This window comes from Drosophila biarmipes, chromosome 3R, assembly GCF_025231255.1.
Source record: "Drosophila biarmipes strain raj3 chromosome 3R, RU_DBia_V1.1, whole genome shotgun sequence".
NCBI classification, from domain to species: Eukaryota; Metazoa; Arthropoda; class Insecta; order Diptera; family Drosophilidae; genus Drosophila; species Drosophila biarmipes.
In genome coordinates this window covers 15166280-15194239 of record NC_066616.1, presented here as the reverse complement: position 1 = coordinate 15194239, position 27960 = coordinate 15166280, and the positions used below count along the sequence as shown (strand labels likewise).

The following is a 27960-nucleotide window of genomic DNA, read 5'->3' as shown; positions in this document are numbered from 1 at the left end:
CATCCAGATCGGAACAATGGGGCGGACAAAGAAGGTAACATGAGCTAAAAAACCAATAGAAGTAACAAAATGTGACAGGCGATCGGAAGAAGACAAACAAATGAAGAATCCAGAGAAAAGCGCAATTGTTGCAGGATGACAATTGAATGCAATCCGGAAATGTCCTGCGTGGACAAGGATCGATGGCCATCGCCCAAGTGGATTTCTTAACCACTCAGTGTGAGCAAAAGAGAGATCTACTCGAAGAGAGAGGCTCTATTTTCCTGCTTTTCATTTTAAATAAAAATCCACCCCTATATGACGACTCCACTCCATTCCCTTTGAGTATGGATCGGTTTGAGCAACCAACTCGGAACAGATTGAGTGAGGATCTTTTGAGATGAGTTCGCTGTGATTTCGAGACCCCAGGAGTCCTCCCAACGAATTCAAACTTGACCTCTAAGGCGACCTCAAAGATGGGAAATGGGAGATGAGAGAAGCGCGCGCGTTGCTCCTTTTGTGCCCTCATCCCTGGCATCCTTCGGGTCACCTCCTGACCTTTTCCCTTGGCACCCGCTTGCCCTTTGTCTCTCGCCCGGGATCGTTGACAAAAGACCTGGGGCATTGCAATAAATGTGATAAAGATTGTTTTTTGTTTTTTGTCTTTCTGTGCAATTGCTTGGACACCGTGCCATAAATTGCCCATGGACCGGTGATCGCTGATCCCTGATCGCTGACCGTTGATCATCGACTAGGGGTTTGGTTTGCAAGGAAGTGGCCTGAATGATGCCTTAATTGTGGGACAATCCTGATCGAGCAGCTGAAGCCGTCGGGTTCCATTGAACTACCCTCCAATTGTGGGAGTTTAACGCGTGTTTTGCTCTGACCAAAGACCCGTCTCCAGGCGCTAGTTCGATATCTTACACATGTAATGCTCTAATTTATTGCCGATATCTGAAAACGGTGGAAAAAACGGAAAATAGTTGAACTTAACCACTAATTTTGTTAATTGTTTGTAATAATACACATGTTGTTGTTCTTTTCCCCAACTATTATTTAGGGAACCTTATGCTTTTTAATACATTTTCAAATGATAACTGACAACTAACAATCTTTTTTGATCTTAAATCTCATCTCTATAATTTGTAATCTTGTAAAACTAATCAGTCGTATAATTTTAAATTATATATTTCACCATTTATTTTAAATTCAGTCGGGCAAAACCAGTTATCGGTAGAGGTTCAAGACAAATAGTCTAATGGGGGCTACCGCACTAGCTATTGTAATAATCCTTTCATTAGGTGTCCTAGAAGTGGGTGAGTAGGTTTTATTTCTTTTAGGATTGGTTAAACAAGCCTTTATCCCATTAAGATGGAAGAAGACGTAGGGCATATGAAGAAACGGTAAGGTTTTGAGATTATTTTTATTGTAACCCCACCTAAGAATATCCAAACTGATTTTTTCAAAGGACTCCCTGCAACTAACTGATGCCAGGTTTACAGACCTACTAAAAGAGATCAATTCGACGTACCATAACAGACCCCTTAACACAGCAAACAATAAGGAGTTCGAAAAGTATTTCCGAAAGGTTTTATTTGCCATTAACCTATCCATTTACGACCTAGCTACCAAAATTGATATCTACACAGATTTCTCGGTTTACAATCAAATTAGATTAGAACTCGAGAGAGAGATGTTCAAAAAGCTACAGGTTGCGGAGAGGCTCCTAAAGTTTAAAAATCTCCTACCAAAGTGTCGTAAATTTTTTTCGAGTCAAATAGTGCTACTAAAAGCAAGCTTCAGAGAAACCAACTTGATGAAAATGGAAATACTACATGATCCTAGTCCAGAGTGTGAAAATGTTGAGATAGAAAAGATTTTCGTTCCCACAACTCCAACTCCAAAGCCCAGAAACTATGATCAAGAGCTCCATGATATTTTGCAGAAATATAGGAAGCGTCCTTGGGGAAATAAAAAATATGTGGAGTTCGACGAACAAATTTGGAAGGCCTTCATGGCCACGAATCAGGAAAGTAAGCGCCTAAAGAGAGAGGCAGTGGACGCCTTCCTGGCATATGACGAAAACCGTGACAAACTGGACAAGGCTTTGGCGGTTAGAATTGGAAAGTTTAAGAAACGCATTGAAACCGAAACAGACTATGATTGTAAATCAGATCTAATAAAGCTGAATAAGAAACTAGCCAGAGCCATGTTCAAAACCATCAAGGAAAAGCACACTATCCTAGTCGCAACAAACTATGTACAGTCTTGTCTTTCTAATGATTGGTAATATTCCGAGATGTTGTTAAGTAACTTATTAAAGTTTGTGTTTATACGTAGCAATATAAAAGTACAATTATATATTACAAACTTACAACATTGTAAGGTATGATTTTCCATCCCACGAAATGGAAACTTAAACATAATTTCATTAATAAACATTTTATATAAACCGTTTTATAGACTATTTCTTATTGCCTTGACTGGCTGAAAGTTGCTTTCGGATTCGTGCCTGAGCCTCCACTGGCCAGTTCTTGAGCTCTTCCTGACCGCAAGGCAAGCAAAACGTGGCTGTGTAGTAGAAACTGCAACCAGGATCCTTGCACACCGTCTTGGAGCAGATGGAGCAGTTGGCCCCCAGAGAGATGTAGTATTCCGCCTTCGACTGCCAGCGTGGTGGAGGTGGCTGGAAGGGATCCCTCATCACGTAGTTGTCCTCCGAATACTTAATTCCCAGGGAAAAGGGAGGTTTCCTTCCAAAGTAATGAACCATCTCGTGCATTTCACAGCCAGAGCACAGGAACTCAATGCGTGCTATTCGTTCGTCCTCCTCCTCGGGATCCGTAGACTTCTTTTCCTCTTCAGGCAGCTCCAATCGTTGAATCTCTGCTGCCTCATTGTCCAGGACGAAGTCGTCGTCGGCCTCCATTTCTGCAATACCAACAGAGAAACAAGGAACTGGGCAAACTTCGACGATGACTAGGTTACGTTTACTACACTAATAACAAGGGTAAAATAACAAATAGTGGTTCAAATCAGCTCGTGGGTCATTCAGCGAACGCCTGGCGACGCTTTCCGGGCAGATCCTCCGGCCACCATTCTGGCCGTTCGACAAAGCAGCGCTCCCCATCGATCATAAGCTCCGGGCGGCCGTTCAGAACCTTCTCAATGCGCAGCAGCGCCACACCATGATTGTGGGCCGAGCCAAAGACGCGGCCCAGCTTCGCTCCGGCCACGGAGGTTACCTCCTGACTGGAGCCCGCCTCGATTGGGGCCGTCAGCCGGATGGGCATGTAACGCTTGCGGATCACACCAGAATGATGGACGCGTGCGGTCAGCTCCTGGCCTACATAGCAGCCCTTGTGGAAGCTAACGCCATGCAGGTAGTCCGCATTGGCCTCGAGAGGGAAGCACTTGCCCGGCGGCAGCTCCAAGCTGCCCTCGCCCACTCCTTGCTTGTAGCGCAGCAACTGGTAGTTGTTGTCGGGGGAGGCGGCTGTGGCGATGCCAAAGTCGGCGAAGCTCTTGGTCAGCTTCGCCCAGTCCATGTCGGTGGGCGCCAGGATGCGAGTGCCCAGGGCGGTAAGCCTAGGATCAGGCGATACAAACAGATCTGGATGCGGATTGGGCACGGCCTCCGAGGCGTCCTGGAAGTTGAACATCACCCAAGTGGTGTACTCATCGTCCACACTGTCCACTTCGATGCGCCGGCGAACGCGGTAGGTGCGCAGATGGCGCCGGAAGTCCGAGGAAGCCTCGCGATCGCACTCCACCAGGATGGTGTCCGGATTGTTGGTGCGGTAGAGGATGGTGTCGTACAGGACCCGACCGGATTTGTTGAGAAAGTGGGCGTACAGGGAGGCAGCGCCTCCGCTCGACTGAATCCTAGACACATCGTTGGTCGCCAGACCCTGCAGGAATGGCACCACCTCGGCCCCGTGAATGCGTATGAGTTCCCGGTTGGCCAGTGGCTCCAGAGTGAAGTTCCGCTGACTGATGCCCATGGGGCGGGCATACGGAATCGTCAGCTTGTGGAGATTACGTATGTGCTGCCGCGCCGCGCGCAGGAACCGCGGATTTGAACATCTATTCATGCTGCAAATGGGAGGCGTCGGTTGCCGGCAATTGGTATTCGGAGTGCCAAAGGAAATAGCTCTTACCTGGTGTAGTAAATATTACTCAATTTATTTTATCTAGCAGCGGAAACTTAAATTTGGTACACAAAACAAAGTCAGGCAAGGAACTGAGTTCTTGGCAGCCGGCTCATAATATCGGGACTTGACAGTTCGTTAGAGATGGGTGCTTGATGGGGTTTAAACGTGTCACGGTTGAGGATGAACAAATTGTTAAGTACATATAAATAGCAATACTATGGAAAATCTTAGGTAGTGTTTAAAAATATAATTTTATAAATTTTATTCTGATTTGTAAAATCAAGAATTTCAAACACCCATTTTTAGAATAATTCGAAATTTTTAAACTCTTTAAAATACATTTATTATAGTCTACTTCTAGAAACATTGATATATTAATTTAGTTTACTAAAAATAAAGTGATCCCAAACAATATACCCCATTAAACATAAAATTTACAAAAATATTGGATGTCCCTTTGCCAAGAAGAAATTCAATTAAATAATGATATTAAATAATTTAGACTTTTCTGTATGGATCAGTTTGTATTTTAACTTCTCAATTGACCCTGTTTAAATTAATTTAAGATATTTATGGAATATTTTCTAGTTATTTTTTTAAATATTTCACTCACTGCGCCCATATTAAGACAGATTCCCTCACGGTTCCATCTCTAAACAGCTGATCCCTATCGTGACACCACATCATCTTGTTTCGCCCGTCCTATTTTATTGGTATTTCGAGGCGCTGTGGGCGCAGCCACTCTGCTGGAAACACAAGAAATTAGTTTTAAACAAAACAAAATGAGTCAATACAGCCACGTTAAGTATACGCAATCGCCGACGCCGTCGGTGGTGTCCGGCTACTCGAGCGCCTCGCGGCTCCACTCGCCACTCCCGCCGCCCGCCAACCACCGGAGGGACTGCCTCTCGGCGACCACCAAGAGCTACAAATACCTGCGACGTCTGCTCAAGTTCAATCAGATGGACTTCGAGTTTGCCCTGTGGCAGATGCTCTACCTCTTCGTGGCGCCCCAGAAGGTGTACAGGAACTTCAACTACCGCAAGCAGACCAAGTCACAGTTCGCCCGCGACGATCCGGCGTTCCTGGTGCTCCTGGTGGTCTGTCTATGTGGTGAGTTCACAACACAGCCTCCCAAAGGGGAGGGAAAGCAGCTGTATATCTTATATACCTTATCTCAGAACAAGACATCAGTCAATATTTCTATCTAAACTAGCAAAACCTAATCATTTCACCAATAAGATGACTCCTTTCCTAGTAATCCTCCTTTTCTCCTCCTTTAAATTTGTCATCCATGAATTTCATTTGCTTCCAACCAACTAACATGCTTGTAAACATAAGCAGTATACTAACTAAACTTTAGAAGAGTAAGAATGACTAATCCAATATATGCTCATTGATAAAATCTATACCTTTCCACAGTCACTTCGCTGGGCTTTGCCTACGTACTTGGACTCTCCTTCTGGCAGAGCATCTCCTTCATCTTCTACGTGGTGTTCGTGGACTGCATTTTCGTGGGCATCATAATTGCGTCCTTCTTCTGGGCGGTGACGAACCGGTATCTGCGCACGAACAGCCTGGAGCCCGACATCGAGTGGGGCTATGCCTTCGATGTGCACCTGAACGCCTTCTTTCCGCCACTGATGCTGCTGCACTTCATCCAGCTCTTCTTCTACAACTGGCTGATCAGCCAGACGTGGTTCATCTCCCGCTTCCTGGGCAACACATTCTGGCTGCTGGCCATGAGCTACTACGTGTACATCACCTTTCTGGGATACAATTGTGAGTTAGACTAGGCATTGCAATGTACTCTTAATAACATGGTTTCCCCTTTGCAGGCATTCCCCATCTGAAGAACACCCGCATCATACTCATCGCCCTGCCCATCATCTTCCTCCTGTTTCTGGTCGTCACAATTATTGGCTGGAACGCCACGATATCCTTCGTCAACTTCTACAAGTATCGCGTATATTAATCATGTAACGTGCGCTGTAAATTATTTCGCGTTTAGCTGCTAAGCACTATACATTTATGACTAATAAACTAATTAATTTAGCGTTATCCAAATCGAAGTTGTAAGAATCCTCTTTTAAATCGTTTGAACGGAGAATGCTTCTTCTGAAAATTGTTATTGACTAGCATTTCATAATTTGAATCTTGAAGCCATTAATAGTAGTATTTAGTATTAGTTATTTTTGTGAAATCGAAAGCGACTGTAAATTAAAATTCTTAGCTGGCTTAAACCTTGTATCCTTCAACGTTTTCCGAGTTTATTAATCTACAAAATGGACAACAAATGCGTTTACGCCAGCTGCTTGGGCTTGACGAAGGTGCGCTTCCGCTTGTTGCGCTTGCGCTGCAACTCCAGGGTGTGCAGTTCCGTGTGCACCTCGGCGAAGATCTCCGTCTGCTCCTCCTCGGGAATCGAGCTGCGGTAGTCCTTCATCATGTCGTACTTTTCCCATGGCTTCTGCACCTTGGCCGCCGACAGGCGATGCTTGTCCTTCAGATACTCATCGATGTTGGCCACGCCGCGCAGGTTCTGACGCTCCCAGCGCTCCAGCCAGGGACGTGGTCGCAACACCACCTTGATGTCGTTCACAGGCACCGGAGCGCCCTCCTCCAGTGGTTCCGCCTCCATGTTCTCATCGAAAGTGCTGTACTCCGGCAGAGCGTCGCGCAGGTAGAACAGACTGTCGTCCAGACGCTTCTCCAGCCGCAGAACCTCTATCTTCTGAATGGTGGGATCGTACAGCTCGTAGACCACCTCCATGCCCTGGTGATCGATCACGTTGCGCAGGATGAAGCGGGCGCGCAGTCCACAGCGATCCCTGTTGATGCAGATGCCCACGAAGCGACTGGTCTTGCCGGCGGCATGGGGATCGGAACTGGTTACCGCCAGCACGGAGCCGACGTAGAACTCGGGCAGGTCGATCTGCTTGCGCCGGTCTAGCATGTCCAGCCGCTCCAGTTTCTCGCGGATGGGGTTGCGCCACTCCACCTTGGGATCGGGCAGGAATTCCGGGTAAACGAAGCGATAGTTAGCCGGAATAATGGGCTTGCGGGTCGCAGGAGGAGATGGCTGAGTGGGTGGGGCAGCTGGTGCCTCTTTCTTTTGCTCCTGGTTTTCAACAGCATGTTCCGCCGTTTTCGTGGAGTATGTGACTGAAAAATAGGTTTCCTGAATGTGTGAGGCTGGGGAAAATGTGACTCCTTACCAATCCGCTTGTAGGCGCCCTGCTGCGCCACTCTATTTATAATAACTCTGGTACTTAAGTTCATTTTAAATGGTTTTACAGAGTCGCTGAAACGAATAAATGTTTAGATAATCATGCCGCACGATAATCAGCTGCTGCCAGAGATGACGATATCGGTGCTATCGATAAGTTCCGGGAATGGAGCAGAGAAGGGACTGCCAACTTGTTTTATTTTACTTTTAAAAAATGTAACTGACTTTTAAATATTTTTAAATGTATAACCACGTCAAAATACTATTAATTTTAGATTAATACATTCATTGTAAAATTCTTAGTAAAAGTAATTAAATTTGATTACGTTTTTATTATTTTGACGCCTGACTCGCAAAAGGAAACATTTAAAATTGCTCGAAAGCAACAGCCAACGGAAATATTGTGAAATATTAACTAAAGACTCAACAAATATCGAGAAAAATATTTAGAGCCTAGTAATGTCAACCATTTAAATCGTTTTTCATTTTATTCATTTATGTATTTTTATAATGTCCCACTCGTTTTCCCCCAAGTCATATAAACAATGAGTAAATCTCAAAAAACAGGTTGTCTTCTGTTAAAATAAGTTTATCAAAGATAATTTATTTTCCTGATGTTACGGTGCAAATCTTTTAAAGTATATCAACCATCTTATAGGGAAATGATGGGGTAAGGGTCAGTAGTAGCTGGGGGAATTCCTGTAGGCGGTAAATGAATGTAGCCGGATGATGGACTTTATGAGTCGCTTCCTAATCCTTAAGGATCTCGTTGACGGCGTTGACGACGTGGCGGGCGGAGATGCCGAACATGTCGATGAGGACGGTGGGAGGACCGGAGCGTGGCACGGTGGGCACGAACAGGTGCTTGACCACAAAGTTGCGCTGGCCAGCCAGGGCGCTCAGCACAGCCTCACCCAGACCACCTTGCCTGAAGAGGATAAAGAAAACCATCTAGTTAGCAGAGGAACACGTCAAACGATTTTAAGGAATACTTACTGGTAGTGATCCTCCACAACGACCACACGTCCGCCGCACTGCTTGCCGTGCTCAATGATAAGCTCGGCATCCAAGGGTTTCACGGTGAAGGGATCGATCACACGGACGGTGATGCACTTCTTCTCCAGCTGATCGGCGGCGGCCAGGCACTCGTACAGAGTGATACCGGCACCGATCAGGAGCACCTCGTCGGAGCTCTTCTGGCGCACAACCTTGCCCTTGCCGATGGCGAAGGGTTCCTCGTTGTCGTAGATCACGCAGGTGTTGGGACGCGATGTGCGGATGAAGCACACACCCTTGGTGTTGGCGGCCAGTTCAACGGCACGCTCGGTGCTCACAGCGTCGGAGGGATAGAAGATGGTGCTGCCCGGAATGGTGCGGAACATAGCAATGTCCTCCAGACCCATCTGGGAGGGACCATCCTCGCCGATGCTGCAACCGCAGTGAGAGCCCACAAAGTTCACGTTGGTCTGCGAGATGGCGCCCATGCGGATCTGATCGAAGGCACGGGTGAAGAAGGTGGCAAAAGTGGAGACGAAGGCCACGGTGCGGCGACGGCAGGCGGCTCCCACAGCCACACCCACAAGATTCTGCTCAGCGATGAAGCACTCAATGTAGCGCTCGGCGTCGAGGTTCTTCAGCTTGTCGGAGAAAGTGGAGTTCTTGGTGTCGCCATCCAGGGCAATGACGCGCACGTTGTTCTGTCCGATCTTGGCCAGAGCTGTGCCGTAGGCCAGACGGGTGGCAATCGAATCACCCAGCTTGTAGGCTGGCGGCGTGTTCAACTTGATGTTGCTGATGTCGACCTCAGGAGCGGCGCCAGTCTTGGGCACCGGCTTGGGGGCCAGCTTGACATTCTTGTTGACAATCAGACCCTCCAGGTGCTTGACCACCTCGGCGGCCTTGTCGCCCAGCGGCTTGCCGTGCCAGTTGTCCAGATCCTCGATGTTGGGGAAGTCCTTGCCCTTGAAGGTCTTGGCAATGATGGCGGTGGGCTTGCTCTTGGTGATGGCAGCGCAGTGGAAGGCCTTGGTCAGCTCCTCGACATCGTGTCCGTCGACGACCACGGCGTTGAAGCCGAAGGCCTCCAGACGATCGCGGTACACGTCCAGTTTGTGCTGCAGGGAGGTGGCCTCCGACTGGCCCAGACGGTTCACATCGAAGATCACGCACAGGTTGTCCAGTTTGTAGTGGCCGGCGAAGTGCAGCGACTCCCAGATGGATCCCTCGGCGGACTCGCCATCGCCCACGACCACGTAGGTGCGGTAGTCGGCCTTGTCGAAGTTCTTGCCCACATAGGCCATGCCGGCGCCGACGGCGACTCCCTGTCCCAGGGATCCGGTGCCCACATCGATGAAGTTCAGACGGGGGGTGGGGTGACCCTCCAGATCGCTGTCGATCTTGCGCAGGTTGTTCAGATCCTCCACGGGGAAGAGGCCAGCCTCAGCCCAGGCGGCGTACAGGATGGGAGCCGCGTGTCCCTTGGACAGGATGAAGCGATCGCTGGAGGGATCGCGGGGGTGCTTCAAGTTCAGGCGCAACTGCTGGAAGAACAGCACGGACATGATCTCGGCGATCGAGGCACATGATGTGGGATGTCTAAAACGAGGGAAAAAGAAAATTTTAGATTGTACAGCACTCTGTGTGTATTTGAGGTTGAGGCAGGTGCTTATTGAACCGCAGTAGAAGTCGACCTTCGCTATAAGGCCGAGGTGGAAAAGGAAAGTATGACTATAGGTAAATCTTAAGAAAAAACTAAAACTTTTTTACCTTATTATAAGTTATGAAGATTAACTAAATCTTTTTTGTTAACAATTATTTAAGCTTTGAAAATTAACTTTTCTTTCTATAAATATCTTAAAAAAAATAAATGTACTAACAGGTTATATAAGCTGCACTTTTAAAAACCAGATATGTGCAAAGTGTCAGTTTCAACAGTGTCAAATTTCAAAGTATAAATAAACAAGATTATCTCCACTTTGCAGAACTCTGAGTTCCCATGCTATCGTGTACCGACAGTAAGATAAATTCCAAAAGGGACGGCTGCGAATTGCAGATCTGGCACAACTCCAACCGCAAAACAAGCAACCCTAGACAAAAAGGGGGGCTCGTCTTTCCCCCAGAAATATAAATAAACCATATCGCGTATACAACATCACATATATGGTGTGATTTTCAGGCATTTACTAGTGGTTGGGTACAATCATCGCAATTCCTCACCGGTACCTTGAACTATCCTGATCCCCAAATCCCCAATGGCCTTAGAACCAAGATTCTAGGGTTTCACGATGGGGTTGCATGTTGATCTGCGTGGGAGCACGTGCTTCTAGATGGTTCCCAAGTGCGTCCCCACTTCCTCCAGCCATATCAAGAACTAATGAAGGTGATACGGAGTGTCAGAAATGACCCGGCTCGCCTATTTTATCAATTTTCAGTGATTTTCGATTATCATGCGGGGAACACACTTGAGCTGGTCACCTCTAATCGGTCATATCGTTGCCAGTGAGTAACCAAACCCGGCTTATCTCCCCGGCAGAGGTCACATTTAGAGCAAATAGAGCAGATCTTATCAGAAAAACGTTCCAAAAAACGAACATGGAAAAACTAATGGAGGCGATAAAAGTGTTTTCCTTATCAGCGTACTCTATTTTTTATTTACTGTTGCAGTAACAATTTAGACGCGTCTATCCGAGATATAATTACATTAAGAGCCATAAGGTCGTAAATCTCGAGTGTAGGGGATCATTCCATTAGTATCCCCATCCCTTTCGTTCCCGTCACAAGCTGTGCTTTCCAACACTCTTACATACATACTTTCATATGTATATCAAACGCGGCTGTTTGTATTTTTGTATGTCACGCCATGTGTAGGTATGTACATATGTGGCCATTGGCGGCGTCGGCTTTTTGAAAGCCACGCACAAAAACAAAACAGAATTTTAGCAGTGAGCAGTAAAAAAAAAAGCTTAATTTTTCAAGGTTGTCGAAGGTCAAAATGGTATTAGCCCAGTAATTAAGGTGAATGTGGCTTATCAGTGAGTACGCAAACAGGGCGACAAAATTCGCAAATTCGCTAAAGTCACTGGAAAACACGTGGCTTGGCAACAGAAAGGCAGGGGTGGCTGAGGGGAGTGTTTAAATTAAAACCGGTCTTCAAACATTTCTTTAGTGTGAAAGTGGATAGTTATATAAATATTATATAAATGTTGCAAAACAAATAAATAACCCCTTTGACCCGCCTAGACACAACCGCCCCTGGCATGGAGGGGTCACCTCTGAAGCAACAAGTGCAAGGTGCACAACTTTTGAAATTCGCAGCTCACAAATATATGCACGCTTTCGATTTGCTAATGGGCTGCCATTATGGGTTAGCTTACCCCGATTTGGAGGCCTGGGTGGCGTTGATGGAGTGAATGCGCAGCTTCTGGGCCAGATCTTTCAGATCCTGGACGGTCTTGGCCTCGGGCTTGTGGTACGACATCTTGCGGATATTGGTGTGAATTGGATCCGTGCGAATGCGGTTGCTGATAGTGGGTTGCACAACAACGACTCTTGAGAGTTTCGGATTCGTTAGCCAAAGGGTGACGCCTCTATGTTTGCAGAAGACAGACAAGAGTATCGACGTGGTGGAGGAGCTGGAATCGAGGTTGTCAACGGACCGCTGCAGCCGGCTTCTGGGAACGAACTACTCTCGTCGCCGGCGCCGCGGTCGCTTTTACGCTGGTGGAGCTCAATCTTGGGAGCGAACTCGCACTCGCAAAGTCACCGCTGGCTGGAGTCCAATGCTCTGCTCACGCTTCCACTCGTCGGCGCTGGAACGAGATGGATATATATAGACATCAGAGCGGCTCGCACCCCCTAATCTGGACACAGTGCCGGGAGGGTAACTAGTCAAGGCTACGGTCATTGCAAGAGAAATATGAGTTAGTTTTGTATTGTTTCTATATTTTATTATAGAAGCTAATATTTGGTATTATTTAAAATGTATTATACAATTGTTTAAAATACCCCATTCTATAATGGGATCTATTTTTTTGACCGCAATTGTATGTAGCAGTTAAAAAGAGAACGACTCTCTTTTGGTTACTTTCCCCTCCTCTCTCATGAACAAAAGGCGAATTTGCCGCCAACGAATTCAACCTTCGATAGCTCAGTTGGTAGAGCGGTGGACTGTAGTTGGAAAGACAAGCAATAGAAATCCATAGGTCGCTGGTTCAAATCCGGCTCGAAGGATCGGAAGATGTAATCTTTTTATTCTTTTTTAGCATAATATTTAATGGTATTTGTTGTTTACACGACTATATATATTTTAAAGCTATATATATTTGAAATCAAATATAATCCGTGAAATGTGTAAAAAATCTATTTATAACAGTAACTTAGGAAAAACAAAAATATTAAAAAAATAATACTAAAGATTTTATACATACCGCTTGGACTTGAAAACATTTAAAGCATAAATATGAAGTGGTTGATAATATATAAATATGAAGTGGTTGATAATATATATATATATATATGCTGTACATAATCAAACGTGCACTTTCAAAAGGCAGTGATTGCAAATGAACAAGTTACTTGACTACTTTCTTTGACCCGGATAATTAAACCAAATGAAGGAACAGAAATCAATTATCTCTTTTGTGCGCATGCACAAAACTCACATTGGCCGCCATCAATTTCAACCTTCGATAGCTCAGTTGGTAGAGCGGTGGACTGTAGTTGGTACAAAATGCAATAGAAATCCATAGGTCGCTGGTTCAAATCCGGCTCGAAGGATTTTTTGATTAATAATATATATTTTTATTGTTGTTTGTAATTAATAATTTTTTACTTTTTTAAGGGAGATTTTAATGTGTTGTCACTCCGAGTCCCGATTTTAAAAAAACATACAGTATGGAAGAGACATAGAAAGGTGGTAATTTTAAAAATAGACCGGACGTACAATTATAAAATAAAGTTAAAAAGAAAAATAATTTAGAATCTAGAAACATAAAACAGACTAGTCGTTTGTTTTCTAAATTTAGTAGTTATCAAAAGAGAAAATAACAGGTCCGAAAATGGCCGTAGCCCCGATATATGAAATTAACAAGCTGAATGATAATTAAGTTGACCACTTAACAAACGAAGTCTACCGAACGGTCACGATTATCCGGATACCCGGTGAAAAGCATGCACCCCAGCACACCCCCTTCGATAGCTCAGTTGGTAGAGCGGTGGACTGTAGTTGGAAAACATGCAATAGAAATCCATAGGTCGCTGGTTCAAATCCGGCTCGAAGGATTTTTTGTTTTTTTTTTTCATAACTTAAAATTTTGTTGTACAGTTCTAATTTCTACAAGAATTTCGTAAGATTTTTTGTGTCTATTGGATTTACTTTTGTTTCTTGCATTGAGCATCGTTAGGTTAATTTTACATTACCTCTTCTGTTTTTGAAGTATTGCCGCCTCCCAGTATAAATCGTTTTTGTGTATCACAAGAAATTTAAATGCGTAAATCAAAAGTTATTCCAAATATTATAAAAGGTTTTTTGAAATGTACATGTTTTCAGACTGAAACCTAACGACCTACTCGATACTTTTTATTAATCATCCCAGATTCTCTTGTTCTACACTTATGCCATCAAGATTTCCGCTTACTTATTATATTACTTTTTAAAATTAAAGTTTAAGTGACAGATTGCAGATTTTATTTAATAATTTAGCGTCTTCTTTTATTTATTTATGCGTACAAGTCGACATATTTTCGTCACAAATACAAATAATTATGCAGATCCAATAGATAAAACGGTCTTATGACTTATGACTATCAACTCTTGCTTGCCGTCTTAAAGATTCAACCAATGCATAAATTAGTTAGCAAAATAGTCAACGTTAACAGTAGTTACTTTCAAATATACATTAGTTGCACTCAGTTTGCGCCCGCCCCAATGCCAATTCGGTGCAACGTTTTCTACATTAAATACGAATTTATAAAAATAGGCATTATGTTTGTATTATGTACTTATTTTTGCTAATCGGTAATTAGGTCTAAACAACATTATGTTTTTGTGCACACATTTTTAGTCAAAGTACATTGAAAGCTGCTGCGAGTGCACGGTTCGTTAGAGTTGGCAGCACAATGATCAGCTCAGCTAAATCGTTACTTTTATTTATAGTATTGTACAAGCGGGTTTCAAATAAATTACAAAATAATTGCATCAACAAAATAAAACAAATGCTCAAGGGATGTACGGAAAATAGTTAAATCGTTTCACGACGTTGGCAAAATAAATTACAATCGAACAAATGAAATATCACTAGCTAAAAAGCGTTTGAAGAGTGTACAAAAAACGGTATTAAATTATAATACAAAATCGATGAGTGGTCGTTGATTAGCTTAGACTCAGTCCAGGGCGATGCCCTGTATCCAGGCGCTCAGATCGCTGCCCTCCGGCTCCATGATGATCTCGTCTGGCTCCTCGCTGGCCAGCAATTGCTGCGCTGCCGTCCGTCCGCTTAAATAGGCGCCGTGTACGGTGGAGTAGAAACTGGAATGGGTGTGCTCTCCGGCAAAGACTATGGCGGGCTATGGATACAATTAAATCAGTTAAGATTTTCATTATTAGACAGCTTGTACAACCGACCTTCATGGCCTGAGGCGTGGCATATAGGGGCTGGGCGAGGTTTTCGATGTCCTCCTGAGTGGCCCCCACGGGTATTGAGGTGTACGCCCCACCAGTAAATGCCTGCGACTTCCAACTAGTGCTGTGAAGATAACGTTGGTTAATTCAAAAACATTAAACTAAGACATTTTCCTTTGCCTTACCACACGCATCGCTTTGGTTTTGGCACGTAGGGATCCTGAAGGAAGTTTCTCAGTATCTCCGTGCACTTTTCCGCTACCGCCTCGTGCGGGAGTGTCTCCATGTACTCCGCCTCTCGACCCGACACCCAGCCCAGCAGCAGGGTGTCCGACATCTTGGCAAACGAGTATATCTTCTTGAACCAGTTCTTGCTCAGATACGCTTCGCTGGCCTGCTCCTCCTCGGTGCTGCTCATGTCCCGCTTATCGTCATCCCAGAGCAGCATAATCTCTGATATATCGGCACTGAGAAATGGCCGTTCGTACTCCAAGAAGATCTTGTCAACGGTGCCGAACATGAGATTCTCGATGGACTCCTGTTTGAACTGAGGCAGCACAGGATCGAAGAGCGTTCGATGGTTGTCTTTCAGCACGCCCAGCGGTATGGTACATATCACATGGTCGGCATGAAACACTCGACCGTCCTCGCAATCTACGCGCACATTGCCTGCAGGAGAATCACAGTTGCCGCTGGAGTTGGACTCCACGGAGCCGCCACGAAGACCGCCCGTGGGCACTTCCGTCACTGTGGCCTCCGAGTCGTCAGAGTGCTCGTCCTCCGAGTTCTCATCGACGGTCTCCAGTCCGGTGAAGGTCTTTTTTCGCTTCCAGTGAATTTTCTTCACTGGGCATTTGGTCAGGATGGACTGCTTGGGTATCTGGGCGCCCAGCGGTCGCAGGATGGAGCTGTAACCAGACGGCAATACTATGTTGCCGCCCTGAAGCTCTGTATAGCTGCCTAAAATGCAGGATATATTTGTAATTTAAATTATTGATGATTAGTCGAAGGACTCACCTAGTTCGAGTAGATCCACCTCGTTCATGTTGTTGCAGCCCGTAATGCAGGTCTCTCGCTTCAGCAGACAGTTGAAGATGGACTGCTTCAGGCGCTTCTCCTTCGGATCCTCCACGCTGCTCAAGTAGATCTCGATCTCGTAGTTTATGTGCTCGCCCACGCTGTGAATATCCGGTGGCGGGCTGTACTGACACAGGAAGTACTCATCGCAGCGCCTCAAGAAACACACGTACGCCTCGTAGATCTCCTGCAGTATGCTGAACGGCACCTGGTGCCCGTCCTCCGTGGTGGCCACCACCTTGTGCGGTTTTGGTACGTTTACCACGCTGACTAGACCATGCTGCACGGCCAGTTCGAAGATGGGGTTGCCCAGGACGCCGTGTATCCAGTTGGCGCCCAGTTCAATCTGTGAGATAGAAGTGTGATTACTAGGGAGTGCTCCAAGAGTTAATACCTATTACTTGGGCTAGTGACTGACTAGAGCTTTTTAATTTAAAAATAGATAAATGCCTTCAGCTTGCCGGTGATAAGCAGATAATAACTGACCTATATCATTTTATTTAGGGGGCGTAAGAAGTGTATTTAAAATGCAAAGGGCAGGTTTGGATAGTCATGCTTGCAATACCTAACTAACCATGAGATAAATACTGAAACATTGTGAATTAAATACTATTAATAACTAACTAAAAGTGTCGTGGATTAGCTTAAAAAAAAACTTTTATATATTAAGGAACTATCCTTTTAAGTGTGTATACTAAGGATTTCTTCAGCCCCATACATAAGACTACGTGATCGTGGGCCCGCAAACCCGTGAGTTTATTAGGGCATTGCACTAGATACGTCATCATTGGCTTAAATCGGAAACCCCCTATCTTATCTACCTAAAAACGTTGCCAAAGAAAGTTGTATAACAAATTCCTTGATAAGGCACCGCCAGACCGGTCAAAACTATGCAAATAAACACAAGAAAATCATGAGGGATTCAGAATAGTTGAAAACCACATTTGGTGAATTTGAATAAACTAATGGGCGCCAAGGGGCCATGTAAGAAATAAAACTAACATTAGGCAAATGGGGAACAGAGCAGGAATATTTATAAAAATAGCACCGAAGAAAAGCGTGAACAGCTGACCGACTGCGCAGCGCTTGGAAAAATCTATAATCAACTGCTGGGGCCAAGAATCTGTTACAACATGCTGAAAGTTTTCCGAATCGGGAGTACTTTCATCCTGTCCTAAATGCTTCACTGCGGTTTGTTTTGGTTCCTGATGTTTGGTTGTGGGGGGTTATATAACGCTGGCTACCTTCTGATTATTGCTGAGCGGTATGGACACTATGCGTCCGCCCACCCGGCCCCGGGCCTCCAGAATGACGAAGTCCTCGCAGCCGTTCTGCAGTAGGTGATTGGCAGCCGACAGTCCCGCCATTCCGGCTCCAATGATCACGACCTTTACGTTGGTATTGCTCCCCGACGTTTGGGGCTGGTCCCCAGCGGCTCCAGCAGCCCCAATGTTTGCCATTCCCTCCTCCGTGGGCGAGGGAGCGGGTGTGACGGGCTCCTCCTTGTCGCCCATTGCTACACTTTGGTTTCTCTGTACATATGCGAGTTCGATGTGTTCCCCCGGCGAGTTGTTTATGTTTTTCAAGTGCCTTTAACGCCTCATTTCACTTTTTCAGCACTTTTCTTACGCCTGGCGAGTCGCGCGACTGTTTTGACGTTTATTTGACAGCAGCTTTTGCGGTTGGGGGAGGTAACAGCCAACAGCTGTTCGAATGGGGAGTCAATATGCAGTTTCTGACTACGATCATTGTTTTATTAAAGTTTTACTTCATGTTGTGCATGTTTAAAAGTTATTTCTTTAAATTTTGTCGATTTTTATTGAAAGTTTTGCTGAATAGTGGAACAACAGCTGTTAGCTATGGCGTTGCCATACTAATTAAAGAAAAGGTAAACAAGGAATCTTGCGTTTTACAACACTAGATTATATCAATATGTAAAAAAAACTGTGATTTCTGAATAATTATGTTTCTAAACAGAACAGTTTTGAAATGAAATAAAGCGTTAATCATAACACAACATATCTAAAATATTTATCTTAAAGCAATTAATTTTTTCAGTGACAATTATAATTCAAGAAATATATACGTTACATGAACCTTAATCCAATTGTTTTTAAAAACAGATTTAACCATAGAAAGTGTAGTAAAAAAAGATAAATAAACTATTCAAACCGATAAATAAACCACTTTTATCGACCACCTGCCAGCGCTAACAGAGCTGCCAGACAGTTCCGTCGACCTGTGTACACAAATTGCTAGCCTGGCTGATAAAAACACAAGTTTTTAAAAGCGAACAATTGCCTGATATTAATGAGGCAATAAATAAAAGCCAATTAGAGAGTGAGCTATGTGATCAGCCAACGACTTGACGCAGAAAAACACCCGCAAGATGGCCGACGCCTACTGCCTGACGAACTTTATTGATTTTTCGCTGTCGCTGTCGCTGCCGCTGAAACACCACAATCGCATCAAGGTGAGCCATCGAATCTGCCCTGTAATCTGATAGCCACCCACTCACTGATGCATCTCTGCCCTCCCCCCTCAGTACACCTGCTTCGACATCTCCGACAGCTACATCATCTTCGGGGCCTCCTCCGGATCGCTGTACCTGTTCAATCGGAACGGCAAGTTCCTGCTCTTGATACCCAACAAGCATGGAGCCATCACCAGTCTCAGCATCTCGGCGAACAGCAAATATGTGGCCTTCGCCACGCAGCGATCGCTCATCTGCGTGTACGCCGTCAATCTGTCCGCCCAGGCCACGCCGCAGGTGATCTTCACGCACCTGGACCAATCGGTGCAGGTGAGCTGCATCCACTGGACGCAGGACGAGAAGCAGTTCTACTATGGCGACTCGCGCGGCCAGGTCAGCCTCGTGCTGCTCTCCTCGTTCATCGGGCACAGCCTGCTGCTCAACATGACCGTGCACCCGCTGCTCTACCTGGACTCGCCCATCGTCCAGATCGACGACTTCGAGACCCTGCTGCTGGTGTCCAACTGCACCAAGTGCATTCTCTGCAACACGGAGTACGAGGAGTACAAGCAGGTGGGTCCAGGATCTTAATTGAGTTACTTATCGCTAATTGAAGCCTGGGATGGAAGCTTAAGAGTGCAAGGAACTCGCGAATTCTTTAGAACATTTATTTTTCCTTGTTTTTTTATGATTATTATCAATTAAAGTCGCGAATTCTTCAGTTTGTAACATTGCTTAACACCCAAGGTGGAACTATTACTAGATTAGCTCTACGAGTTACTTGATAAGAGAGAGAATATAAGCTAAAATTCTAAGATCTCTATTGCTTGATTAAATAAGGTGATCTAAGCTGATTCATTTAAAGTGCAATGTCATGATCTTATGTAAGCTGTAATTCCTAGAAGTCATTGAGTTACTAAGCTGTGATTCCGAAAAGCAACTATCTATGTATATTATTGATCCTTGCAGTAAACCAAACAAACAGATAAATAAAACTATTCCTCCTTTCAGATAGGAAATCGGCCGCGTGACGGCGCCTTCGGAGCCTGCTTCTTCGTCTCGCCGCAGGAGTCCTTGCAGCCATCTCGCATCTACTGCGCCCGGCCTGGCAGTCGGGTCTGGGAGGTGGACTTTGAGGGCGAGGTGATACAGACGCATCAATTCAAGGCCGCCCTGGCTACCGCCCCTGCGAGGATTCAGCGACCTGGCAGCGGATCCGACGAACTGGACGCCAATGCCGAGCTGCTGGACTACCAACCGCAGACCCTGCAGTTCGCCAAGGTCCAAAAGCTGAACGAGGATTTTTTGCTGGCCTTCACAGAGCTGGGGCTGTATGTTTTCGACGTGCGACGATCGGCGGTTGTGCTGTGGTGCAATCAGTTCGAGAGGATAGCCGACTGCCGCTCCTCGGGATCGGAGATCTTCGTGTTCACCCAGTCCGGTGCACTCTACAGTGTCCAGCTACAGACGCTGCAATCGCACGCCGTTTCCCTCATGCAGCAGTCCAAGCTGCTGCCCTGCGCGAATCTACTTCGCCAGCATGTGAGGTACTTTGCGGACAAGGCTCGCGAGGACTACGAGCTGAAGCAGCTGAATCCTCTCAAGCAGCTGCTCATAGAGCGACAGGAGTACGAGTTGCTGAACGATATATCCGTGATTTTCGATGCCATCACACAGTGCACGGGCAGCGCATTGGACACGCAAAGTTCGGGAGGCAGTTCAGCTACCACTGAACGCAGCATAAGCGGAGGAAGCTCGGCGAAAGCGCCCCAGAAAGGAGTGTACGTTCTGGAGAACGCCTTCTGCGATAACCTGAAGCAGCCGCTCAAGTCGGGACACTTCAAGGATGCCCTGCTGACGGTGACTGGTAAATTCGGCAAGAACATCATCAAGTACAAGTTCAACATTTTCGCCGAGGAGCAGCAGCAGCTGGTCAGGGAACTGATCCCGGCCAGCGAGCGCTCGCTGCCGTTCAAGGACATCAAGGCGCGCTACGAATCGGGCAGCGAAGATCAGGAGGAGGAGATAGTGAGCCGCTGCAAAAAACCGGTTCCCCAGGTTCCGCGCATCAGTCCCGAGGAGAAAACCCTCTACAATCTCTACCTGATCGCCAAGAGCGCCAAGTTCAGCCGGACGCAGTGCGTCGATCGGTATCGCGGGGTGTTCGACGAGTATGCAGCAGGAGAGCTGGTGAGTCTGCTCGAGAAACTGGCCCAGGTGATGGTGGAGCACGGCGATACGCCGGATGAAGCGCAACGCAACTGCTACGAGATGTACTTCGATTACCTGGATCCGGAGCTGATCTGGGAGGTGGACGATGCCACGCGGGATCACATAGCAGCGGGATTTGTGCTGCTCAATGCGCCCGAGAACGCGGAGATTGTGAAGTGCGAGCATTGCTCGTTCCCGCTGCGCTTCGATACCTCCTGTCAGTACCACGAGCTTGGAGCCGTGCTCCTGCGATACTTCTGGTCGCGCGGCGAGCAGGTCAAGTGCTTCGATGTGGTGCAGTGCGTGCCAGCCCTGCTAGATGTCCTGGCCAAATTCTACCTGGCCGAGCAGAACCTCACCAAGGTGGTGGCCATCGTACTCAACTACGGGCTGCCGGAACTCCTGGCGGACGTTGGCAAGCAACTGAGCGTTGGCGCCTGGGGTCGCTGCTTCGAGCAGTTCGTGGAGCTCCAGCGGGGGAAGCTGATCTGCGCCAATTGTGAGTGCATCTCGGGCGTGGAGCAGGAGCAGCTGGGGCGGCACTTCTTCTACAACTGGAACTGCTTCCTCAACATCGCACTGGACCACATGGCCGCCGGGGACACGCTGGCGCTGATCTTCAAGTGGAGCTCGTACATTCCGAACGACGCCATCGACCGGGAGTTCTACTCCCGCTGCCTGCTCAAGGGCTAGGCGATCGGGCTTTATTATACATATATACGATACTATATAGCCATATTTATTGTTCCACTATCTAATCTCAAGCTAGGGCCAATACCAAAAGCATTTATTCTATATAAACATGTACAAGCACGATATGTAACTATATTCTGAATACGAGAGTGCATGAATATATTCGAGAGTTCGAGAATTCGAAAACTACATCACAGAGATTCTTTGTTTACTTTTAAAATCCCAAAATGCCAATTCCCTTGCCTTTTGCTTCAATCTGAGAAATGGGGCAAAGCGACTGACGCTTTGTAAAACAACTACCCCTAAGCATAAACACAACAATTTTTGGCCTAAGTGTTACAAAATTTCAACTGCCGAGCCTCAGTTCTCTTCCATTTCCAAAGAAATCAACACCCCACGAGAGATCGACGACGCCCCACAAAAGCGAATTCGAATTCGATAGGCAGAGCCCGCGAAGTTGGCTCGGCGATCTGGCAACGCCGCCGACTGTGTCCCCGCTAACCCATCGAGGCCACAAACCCTGGATCGAGTCCCTGCTATCCCTAGTGCGAGCGCCGATAATTCATCGATAACAGCGTATTAACAACCCTATTTTTTAGACACGCGTCTGAAAGCGGAAAAAAACGTGAACTCGTCGGAAAAGCAGCCTTTTCCAAGCCCATAGCGCTTGTAATTGTAATTGTTGGCACAAGCAGGCCAGCCGAATCCGATACGGAGACGTCTCACTTTCAAGCAGAACATAGGGAACTGTGTGCGAGGAACAAAAGAACCGAACAAATTCAAGTACAGACTCCTCAGATTTCACACGAGAACGCAGTAGCTTGTGGAACGTAAGAAGTTTTGTCGGAAAAACTAAGGAAAAACGTATAGACACAAAGTGCAACACCAACACAACGATCGTATACATTTTTTTGTCGCAAATTGCAAGTGTGCACCCCAAAAAAAATCCCCCGAAGCGTAACCATTGCAAAATTTTCCTAAACGGAAAGCAAGAAAAAAAAAGCAACTGATTGGAGGATAATATGAGTAATGCTATTAACCAAAATGGCACAGGTCTAGAGCAGCAAGTAAGTAGAGTTTTTAACTGGGCGAAAATGCCCGTCTTCTATATAGGAAAAGTACGTATGTGTGCACCTATGTACATGCACACACGCGGGCGAGTGAGTAATTGCGTGCGTGTGTGTGCGTGATGCTCATGCGGCTGTTGGGGGAAAAAAAAAAGTTCGGCTAGAAATTTATTGATTTCATAACACACTAATGTCTCTATCGCTCTTTTACAACGGTGAATCGCGTCCGTGGCTATTGAGTGCTTGCATGTGTGCGGCTGGGCCCGTCTTCGTCATTCCAATTTGTAATTTCTTTTGTACAATTTTGCTCGCTTGCCTCCATTTCGACTTGTATATTATGTACATGTGAAAGTTTCCACTCGGCCTCCCGCGGCTGTGTGCGTGTGCGAGCGGTGCCGCCGTTCTAAGGCCGACCGTGTGTGTGTGTGTCGTACTTGGCTCTCTCTCGCTCGCGCACACATGTGGAAGCTGTTGTGAGCAGGGTTGTCAGGGGTTGGCGATCCGCTGATTAATTTCAAGGGTGATTTGGCAGAAAACAAAAAAAGTGTCATCCTCGCCAATTTCACAAGTTGCTGTTCGTATCTAAAGTAAAAGTCATTTATGTAAAGAATAAACCACAACTTAACTGAAACATAAATCCATGCAATTAATTTTTATTAAAAATTATAATGCCATCTAAAGATAAAGTGTTAATGATATTAACCCAAAATTATTTCAACTTTTTTCATTTTAATTTCATTTTTTATTTTTTTTGTATGTGTTTGAAAACTTTACTAATTTTATGCTAATGTAAGTTAATCTTTTCTTGTACCTTTATACAAGTTTACCCTTTTAATCGTTTTGCCCGCGTCAGCCTTGTGGGTCAGAAAAACAATCAAATGAATTTTTGGGGTTCCCCCGAATTAGAGAATAAATGTCCATAAATGACTCTCTGGGGCAACGATCTAGCCGTTTGTTGACTCGCCATAAAAATATGAGTATATTATAGGGTACACTCATCTTTATGCGAGTTTTGTCTCCGTTTTATTTTTCTCTCTTTTCTACAAAGAACACAAGTATTTAAAAATGATTTCATTAATATAAAATAATTCAAAATGGAATATGAGAATTTCTATTATTTCTGTGGTTTGTTCTTCCAACGCGTTCCACATTGTTTTCGTTTACGTTCCACAACCGGGCTTAAGTTCAACCACTACGGCTGCGATTTATTTGCCATGTGTGGGTGGCCCGCTCACGTGTTGTTTTTGTTGGGTTGCTAGGCGGTCGCTCTCTGTGTAATGGGCCGCCAGTGAGTGCGAGAGAGATGCTAACACAGAGAGAGGCGAAATTGAAATTCAAAGCTTTAAACTAGTTGCGCCTCTCTCCTTCTCTTTGTATATATTCCAGAGATTTGCACGTATGTATATATACACGTTGCCCTGGAAAGTGGAAGCGGTAAATAGCACATGTTGCTAAGCGGGATCCAAGAAGTTTTGGAAGTTCTGTTGTAGATTTCCCCTGGGAAATGTTCCAGCAATTCATTGAACTGGAAAACTGGAACAGGTGCCGGCAAAATAAAAGCACTTCACTTTGTTAAACCTTATTTTAATTTTGTTAACTTTTTATAGACTGCAGCAGCGTATAGATTGCTGTTTAAGCTTAGTTTTGGTTTGGGGGTATAAATCTTATCTATAAATGCACTTTGTTCTATTTAAGGGATTTATTGGGAACAAAGAACAACAAACTTATGTGTATGTGGTGATTCATCAGTCCTATTATAGAAATTGTGAAAATGCCATTCATGTACAGATTTCATATAGTATAGTTTATGGAACATACCAGATTTAAGTGTGCCTAATTTCTCGGTTTATTTTCGAGATATATTATACTTTATATATATATTTTGTACAAACGGCAACAGTGCGTATGAGTATTAGTTGTTGACCCCATTAAATCCTAGTCTCTGCCTTTATTCTGACCAAGACTAACGATTTCCTCTCTGTAACTTACAGGTTGCTGGTCTGGACTTGAATGGCGGCTCTGCTGACTACAGCGGCCCCATAACAAGCAAGACTTCCACTAACTCGATCACCGGTGGTGTGTATGTGCCCCCGCATCTTCGTGGAGGCGGTGGCAACAACAACGCAGCGGACGCAGAGAGCCAGGGCCAAGGACAGGGCCAGGGCTTCGAGTCGAGATCGGGGAATTCGCGCCAGGACAGCAGGGATCCGCAGCAGTCGCGCGGCGGAGGTGAATTCCGCAGGGGCGGCGGTGGTGGAGGTCGCGGCTTCAATCGCCAGAGCGGCGACTACGGAAGTTTCGGAAGCGGCGGCGGCGGCGGCGGTGGACGACGTGGAGGCGGTCGCTACGAGGACAACTACAACGGTGAGTTCTAATGGACCAAGATATACGGAAATTGTTACTAAAATAAAATATGAATCATAACAAAGATATAAGATTGTGCAATACCAATTTTTTGTTTTCACTTACCTCTAATTTCCTGAGTTACTATAATATAAAATCTAAATCGATCTACCAAGAACATTTATAATAAGCTCCAAAATTCTTGCAGGTGGTGAATTTGACTCGCGTCGCGGCGGTGACTGGAATCGCAGCGGCGGAGGCGGCGGCGGAGGTCGCAACTTCGGACGCGGTCCGTCGTACCGCGGCAGTGGCGGTGGAAGCGGTAACGCCCTCAACGAGCAGCCCGCCGAGGATGGCCAGGCACAGCCGCAGCAGCAGCCGCGCAACGATCGCTGGCAGGAGCCGGAGCGTCCGGCCGGTTTCGATGGCGGAGAGGGAGGCCAGTCCGGCGGCGGCGGTGGCGGCAACAGAAGCTACAGCAACCGCGGCGATCGCGGAGGCGGCGGCTACAACAGCCGCTGGAAGGAGGGCGGCGGCAGCAACGTCGACTACACAAAGCTGGGCGCCCGAGACGAGCGCTTGGAGGTGGAGCTGTTCGGCGTGGGCAATACGGGCATCAATTTTGACAAATACGAGGATATACCCGTGGAGGCGACGGGCCAGAATGTGCCCCCGAACATCACATCGTTCGATGATGTGCAGCTGACGGAGATTATCCGCAACAACGTGGCCCTAGCACGTTATGACAAACCGACACCGGTGCAGAAGCACGCCATTCCGATTATAATCAATGGCCGTGATCTGATGGCCTGCGCCCAGACCGGATCCGGCAAGACGGCCGCCTTCCTGGTGCCGATTCTCAACCAGATGTACGAGCTCGGCCATGTGCCACCGCCGCAGAGCAACCGGCAGTACAGCCGGCGCAAGCAGTATCCGCTGGGTCTGGTGCTGGCACCGACCCGCGAGCTGGCCACCCAGATATTCGAGGAGGCCAAGAAGTTCGCCTACCGCTCCCGGATGCGTCCGGCCGTGCTGTACGGCGGCAACAACACCAGCGAGCAAATGCGCGAGCTGGACCGCGGATGCCACCTGATTGTGGCCACTCCAGGTCGCCTGGAGGATATGATTACTCGCGGCAAGGTGGGACTGGAGAACATTCGGTTCCTGGTCCTGGACGAGGCTGATCGTATGTTGGACATGGGTTTCGAGCCTCAGATCCGTCGCATCGTCGAGCAGCTGAACATGCCGCCAACCGGGCAGCGCCAGACGCTCATGTTCTCGGCCACATTCCCCAAGCAGATCCAGGAGCTGGCCAGCGATTTCCTCAGCAACTACATCTTCTTGGCCGTGGGTCGTGTGGGCTCCACCTCCGAGAATATCACGCAGACGATCCTATGGGTCTACGAGCAAGATAAACGTTCGTATCTCCTCGACCTGCTGTCGTCCATTCGCGACGGTCCCGAGTACACCAAAGAGAGCCTGACGCTCATCTTTGTGGAGACTAAGAAGGGTGCAGACTCGCTGGAGGAGTTCCTGTACCAGTGCAACCATCCCGTGACCAGCATCCACGGTGATCGCACGCAGAAGGAGCGAGAGGAGGCACTGCGCTGCTTCCGCTCGGGCGACTGCCCCATCCTGGTGGCCACCGCTGTGGCCGCTCGTGGCCTGGACATTCCGCACGTGAAGCACGTTATCAACTTTGACCTGCCCTCGGACGTGGAGGAGTATGTCCATCGTATCGGACGTACCGGTCGCATGGGTAACCTCGGTGTGGCCACCTCCTTCTTCAACGAGAAGAACCGCAACATTTGCTCTGATCTGCTGGAGCTGTTGATCGAGACGAAGCAGAAGATCCCCAATTTCATGGAGGACATGAGCTCGGATCGCGGCCACGGCGGAGCTAAGAGGACAGGGCGCGGAGGCGGTGGACGCTACGGCGGTGGCTTCGGATCGAGGGATTACCGTCAAAGTTCGGGCGGCGGAGGCGGTGGCGGTGGCGGACGCAGTGGACCCCCACCGCGCAGCAGTGGCTCTGGATCGGGAGGCGGCGGTGGCAACTATCGCAGCAACGGAAACTCGTACGGTAAGTTTGGTGAGTGGATTCATCCATCAGAAGTTATTCGATTGGAGCTAGAGACACTAAGCGTTGATTTTCCCCTTCAGGTGGCAGCTCGGGCGGCGGTGGATACTATGGCGGCGGCGCCGGTGGTGGCTCCTATGGTGGCTCCTACGGCGGAAGTGCCGCACACTCGAGCAACGACTGGTGGGATCAATGAGCAAGGCCTCAGCTTCAGGCAAAGGTCCTGGGCCAGCAGCATCAGCAGTCGCATCGTAGCCACTTTCGCAACTAACCAAACGGAGAAAAAATACAAAGTCGATAACAACTATATATATATATGTGCACACACGTATACTATATAGGAACAGCAAATGTGAAAGAGAAACTGTCTGTGCGCAGCGCAACACAAAACACGAAAATACAGAAAAGATACACAGATGCACCCTCGTTTAGCAATTTCCTCCTCTCTCTCACAACCTCAGAAGCCAGGAGCCAGCATTAATGATAAATTGTGCAAGTCCATCGCGAAAGTATATTACATTCATGTATAGCCAGCCCACAGAACCCCAGGAGTCCTCGTTCCCATCCCCCCATCCCATTATTTTATGGAATCGATGCGCGTAGTTGAAGGAATATGCAAACATACATATTACAAATATGCTAAACAACCACAAATATTAAGAATATTTAAGCAACTGATACAATTTTGAATTTTTGTCCATAAGTTACACTTCTCACACATCATTTTTCTTGGAATTCTTAAAATACAAATATATATATAGAGACATAAATACTGTCGATATCGGATCAAGACGATGAATGCGCAAATCCTTGAACTTCAATTGATGATTTTAAACGAAGAAAACGTAAAAATAGTAATGGTATATATATTAAAAAATATATAGATCGAGATATAATGTACTATATGAAACAAGAAACCAACACAAACAAAAAGTAATTAAAAAACAAAGTTTGCTAAACTTAAATTTAATAATTTAGCAAATGAAAAAAGAGATCTAGTCTTGTTTGATTTGAATTGAAGCTTGTGGGCTGTGGA

At 46.5% G+C, this 27960-nt stretch overlaps 9 protein-coding genes and 3 non-coding genes across 13 annotated transcripts; 7 read left to right on the top strand and 5 right to left on the bottom strand.

The window, feature by feature from the left end:
* The first annotated feature begins 1209 nt into the window (after positions 1–1209).
* LOC108031795 (uncharacterized) lies at positions 1210–2269 on the top strand. The gene is made up of 3 exons (XM_017105513.3): positions 1210–1295; positions 1351–1382; positions 1448–2269. Exons 1-3 carry the CDS (start codon positions 1238–1240, stop codon positions 2267–2269), a joined length of 912 nt encoding a protein of 303 aa, XP_016961002.1. The 5' UTR covers positions 1210–1237.
* Positions 2270–2281: 12 nt separating this feature from the next.
* LOC108031797 (cysteine-rich DPF motif domain-containing protein 1) lies at positions 2282–4254 on the bottom strand. The gene is made up of 2 exons (XM_017105515.3): positions 4140–4254; positions 2282–2910 (listed from the first exon to the last, which is right to left on the bottom strand). Exon 2 carries the CDS (start codon positions 2906–2908, stop codon positions 2444–2446), a length of 465 nt encoding a protein of 154 aa, XP_016961004.1. The 5' UTR covers positions 2909–2910; positions 4140–4254; the 3' UTR covers positions 2282–2443.
* On the bottom strand, positions 2948–4283 carry LOC108031793 (putative transferase CAF17 homolog, mitochondrial). The gene is made up of 2 exons (XM_017105509.2): positions 4140–4283; positions 2948–4074 (listed from the first exon to the last, which is right to left on the bottom strand). Exon 2 carries the CDS (start codon positions 4071–4073, stop codon positions 3027–3029), a length of 1047 nt encoding a protein of 348 aa, XP_016960998.1. The 5' UTR covers position 4074; positions 4140–4283; the 3' UTR covers positions 2948–3026.
* Positions 4284–4806: 523 nt separating this feature from the next.
* LOC108031796 (protein unc-50 homolog) lies at positions 4807–6200 on the top strand. The gene is made up of 3 exons (XM_017105514.3): positions 4807–5246; positions 5556–5915; positions 5972–6200. Exons 1-3 carry the CDS (start codon positions 4916–4918, stop codon positions 6106–6108), a joined length of 828 nt encoding a protein of 275 aa, XP_016961003.1. The 5' UTR covers positions 4807–4915; the 3' UTR covers positions 6109–6200.
* A 153-nt stretch (positions 6201–6353) lies between these two features.
* On the bottom strand, positions 6354–7509 carry LOC108031794 (39S ribosomal protein L19, mitochondrial). Its single transcript, XM_017105512.3, has 2 exons — positions 7352–7509; positions 6354–7298 (listed from the first exon to the last, which is right to left on the bottom strand). The coding sequence occupies exons 1-2, from the start codon at positions 7413–7415 to the stop codon at positions 6436–6438; spliced, it is 927 nt and encodes a 308-aa protein (XP_016961001.1). The 5' UTR covers positions 7416–7509; the 3' UTR covers positions 6354–6435.
* Positions 7510–7930: 421 nt separating this feature from the next.
* LOC108031671 (transketolase-like protein 2) lies at positions 7931–13925 on the bottom strand. Its single transcript, XM_017105311.3, has 4 exons — positions 13780–13925; positions 11736–12170; positions 8359–9957; positions 7931–8290 (listed from the first exon to the last, which is right to left on the bottom strand). Exons 2-4 carry the CDS (start codon positions 11837–11839, stop codon positions 8113–8115), a joined length of 1881 nt encoding a protein of 626 aa, XP_016960800.1. The 5' UTR covers positions 11840–12170; positions 13780–13925; the 3' UTR covers positions 7931–8112.
* Trnay-gua (transfer RNA tyrosine (anticodon GUA)) lies at positions 12498–12591 on the top strand. Its single transcript has 2 exons — positions 12498–12534; positions 12556–12591. It is a non-coding gene; the product is annotated as a tRNA-Tyr (tRNA).
* On the top strand, positions 13044–13137 carry Trnay-gua (transfer RNA tyrosine (anticodon GUA)). Its single transcript has 2 exons — positions 13044–13080; positions 13102–13137. It is a non-coding gene; the product is annotated as a tRNA-Tyr (tRNA).
* On the top strand, positions 13549–13641 carry Trnay-gua (transfer RNA tyrosine (anticodon GUA)). The gene is made up of 2 exons: positions 13549–13585; positions 13606–13641. It is a non-coding gene; the product is annotated as a tRNA-Tyr (tRNA).
* Positions 13926–14487: 562 nt separating the features above from the next.
* LOC108031672 (peroxisomal N(1)-acetyl-spermine/spermidine oxidase) lies at positions 14488–17911 on the bottom strand. Its single transcript, XM_017105312.3, has 5 exons — positions 17302–17911; positions 15998–16403; positions 15166–15940; positions 14984–15104; positions 14488–14925 (listed from the first exon to the last, which is right to left on the bottom strand). Exons 1-5 carry the CDS (start codon positions 17569–17571, stop codon positions 14743–14745), a joined length of 1755 nt encoding a protein of 584 aa, XP_016960801.1. The 5' UTR covers positions 17572–17911; the 3' UTR covers positions 14488–14742.
* Positions 17912–18259: 348 nt separating this feature from the next.
* On the top strand, positions 18260–21632 carry LOC108031500 (BLOC-2 complex member HPS5 homolog). The gene is made up of 3 exons (XM_017105001.3): positions 18260–18530; positions 18603–19103; positions 19542–21632. The coding sequence occupies exons 1-3, from the start codon at positions 18447–18449 to the stop codon at positions 21432–21434; spliced, it is 2478 nt and encodes an 825-aa protein (XP_016960490.1). The 5' UTR covers positions 18260–18446; the 3' UTR covers positions 21435–21632.
* Positions 21633–21735: 103 nt separating this feature from the next.
* On the top strand, positions 21736–27918 carry LOC108031501 (ATP-dependent RNA helicase bel). Of its 2 annotated transcripts, none has more exons than XM_017105003.3 (5): positions 21736–21979; positions 22034–22501; positions 24493–24865; positions 25053–26927; positions 27008–27918. In XM_017105003.3, exons 2-5 carry the CDS (start codon positions 22457–22459, stop codon positions 27118–27120), a joined length of 2406 nt encoding a protein of 801 aa, XP_016960492.1. In that variant the 5' UTR covers positions 21736–21979; positions 22034–22456; the 3' UTR covers positions 27121–27918. The 2 variants fall into 2 exon arrangements, with proteins under 2 accessions (XP_016960492.1, XP_016960491.1); XM_017105002.3 differs by having other exon boundaries at positions 25053–26936.
* Positions 27919–27960: the final 42 nt, after the last annotated feature.

Bases quoted from the DNA above. Each gene is read 5' to 3' on its own strand.
- LOC108031795 (XM_017105513.3), top strand. From the start codon at position 1,238: ATGGGGGCTACCGCACTAGCTATTGTAATAATCCTTTCATTAGGTGTC. The intron at 1,296-1,350 runs GTGAGTAGGTTT...TATCCCATTAAG, and splicing joins ATTAGGTGTCCTAGAAGTGG to ATGGAAGAAGACGTAGGGCA. The intron at 1,383-1,447 runs GTAAGGTTTTGA...ATTTTTTCAAAG, and splicing joins GTAGGGCATATGAAGAAACG to GACTCCCTGCAACTAACTGA.
- LOC108031797 (XM_017105515.3), bottom strand. From the start codon at position 2,908: ATGGAGGCCGACGACGACTTCGTCCTGGACAATGAGGCAGCAGAGATT.
- LOC108031793 (XM_017105509.2), bottom strand. From the start codon at position 4,073: ATGAATAGATGTTCAAATCCGCGGTTCCTGCGCGCGGCGCGGCAGCAC.
- LOC108031796 (XM_017105514.3), top strand. From the start codon at position 4,916: ATGAGTCAATACAGCCACGTTAAGTATACGCAATCGCCGACGCCGTCG. The intron at 5,247-5,555 runs GTGAGTTCACAA...ACCTTTCCACAG, and splicing joins CCTGGTGGTCTGTCTATGTG to TCACTTCGCTGGGCTTTGCC. The intron at 5,916-5,971 runs GTGAGTTAGACT...TCCCCTTTGCAG, and splicing joins CACCTTTCTGGGATACAATT to GCATTCCCCATCTGAAGAAC.
- LOC108031794 (XM_017105512.3), bottom strand. From the start codon at position 7,415: ATGAACTTAAGTACCAGAGTTATTATAAATAGAGTGGCGCAGCAGGGC. The intron at 7,299-7,351 runs GTAAGGAGTCAC...CCTATTTTTCAG, and splicing joins GGGCGCCTACAAGCGGATTG to TCACATACTCCACGAAAACG.
- LOC108031671 (XM_017105311.3), bottom strand. From the start codon at position 11,839: ATGTCGTACCACAAGCCCGAGGCCAAGACCGTCCAGGATCTGAAAGAT. The intron at 9,958-11,735 runs GTAAGCTAACCC...CCCTCGTTTTAG, and splicing joins ACCCAGGCCTCCAAATCGGG to ACATCCCACATCATGTGCCT. The intron at 8,291-8,358 runs GTAAGTATTCCT...TATCCTCTTCAG, and splicing joins GTTGTGGAGGATCACTACCA to GCAAGGTGGTCTGGGTGAGG.
- LOC108031672 (XM_017105312.3), bottom strand. From the start codon at position 17,571: ATGGGCGACAAGGAGGAGCCCGTCACACCCGCTCCCTCGCCCACGGAG. The intron at 16,404-17,301 runs GTAGCCAGCGTT...TCTATCTCACAG, and splicing joins CGCTCAGCAATAATCAGAAG to ATTGAACTGGGCGCCAACTG. The intron at 14,926-14,983 runs GTCGGTTGTACA...TTGTATCCATAG, and splicing joins CCACGCCTCAGGCCATGAAG to CCCGCCATAGTCTTTGCCGG.
- LOC108031500 (XM_017105001.3), top strand. From the start codon at position 18,447: ATGGCCGACGCCTACTGCCTGACGAACTTTATTGATTTTTCGCTGTCG. The intron at 18,531-18,602 runs GTGAGCCATCGA...CTCCCCCCTCAG, and splicing joins AACACCACAATCGCATCAAG to TACACCTGCTTCGACATCTC. The intron at 19,104-19,541 runs GTGGGTCCAGGA...TCCTCCTTTCAG, and splicing joins AGTACGAGGAGTACAAGCAG to ATAGGAAATCGGCCGCGTGA.
- LOC108031501 (XM_017105002.3), top strand. From the start codon at position 22,457: ATGAGTAATGCTATTAACCAAAATGGCACAGGTCTAGAGCAGCAA. The intron at 24,866-25,052 runs GTGAGTTCTAAT...AAATTCTTGCAG, and splicing joins CTACGAGGACAACTACAACG to GTGGTGAATTTGACTCGCGT. The intron at 26,937-27,007 runs GTGAGTGGATTC...TTTCCCCTTCAG, and splicing joins AAACTCGTACGGTAAGTTTG to GTGGCAGCTCGGGCGGCGGT.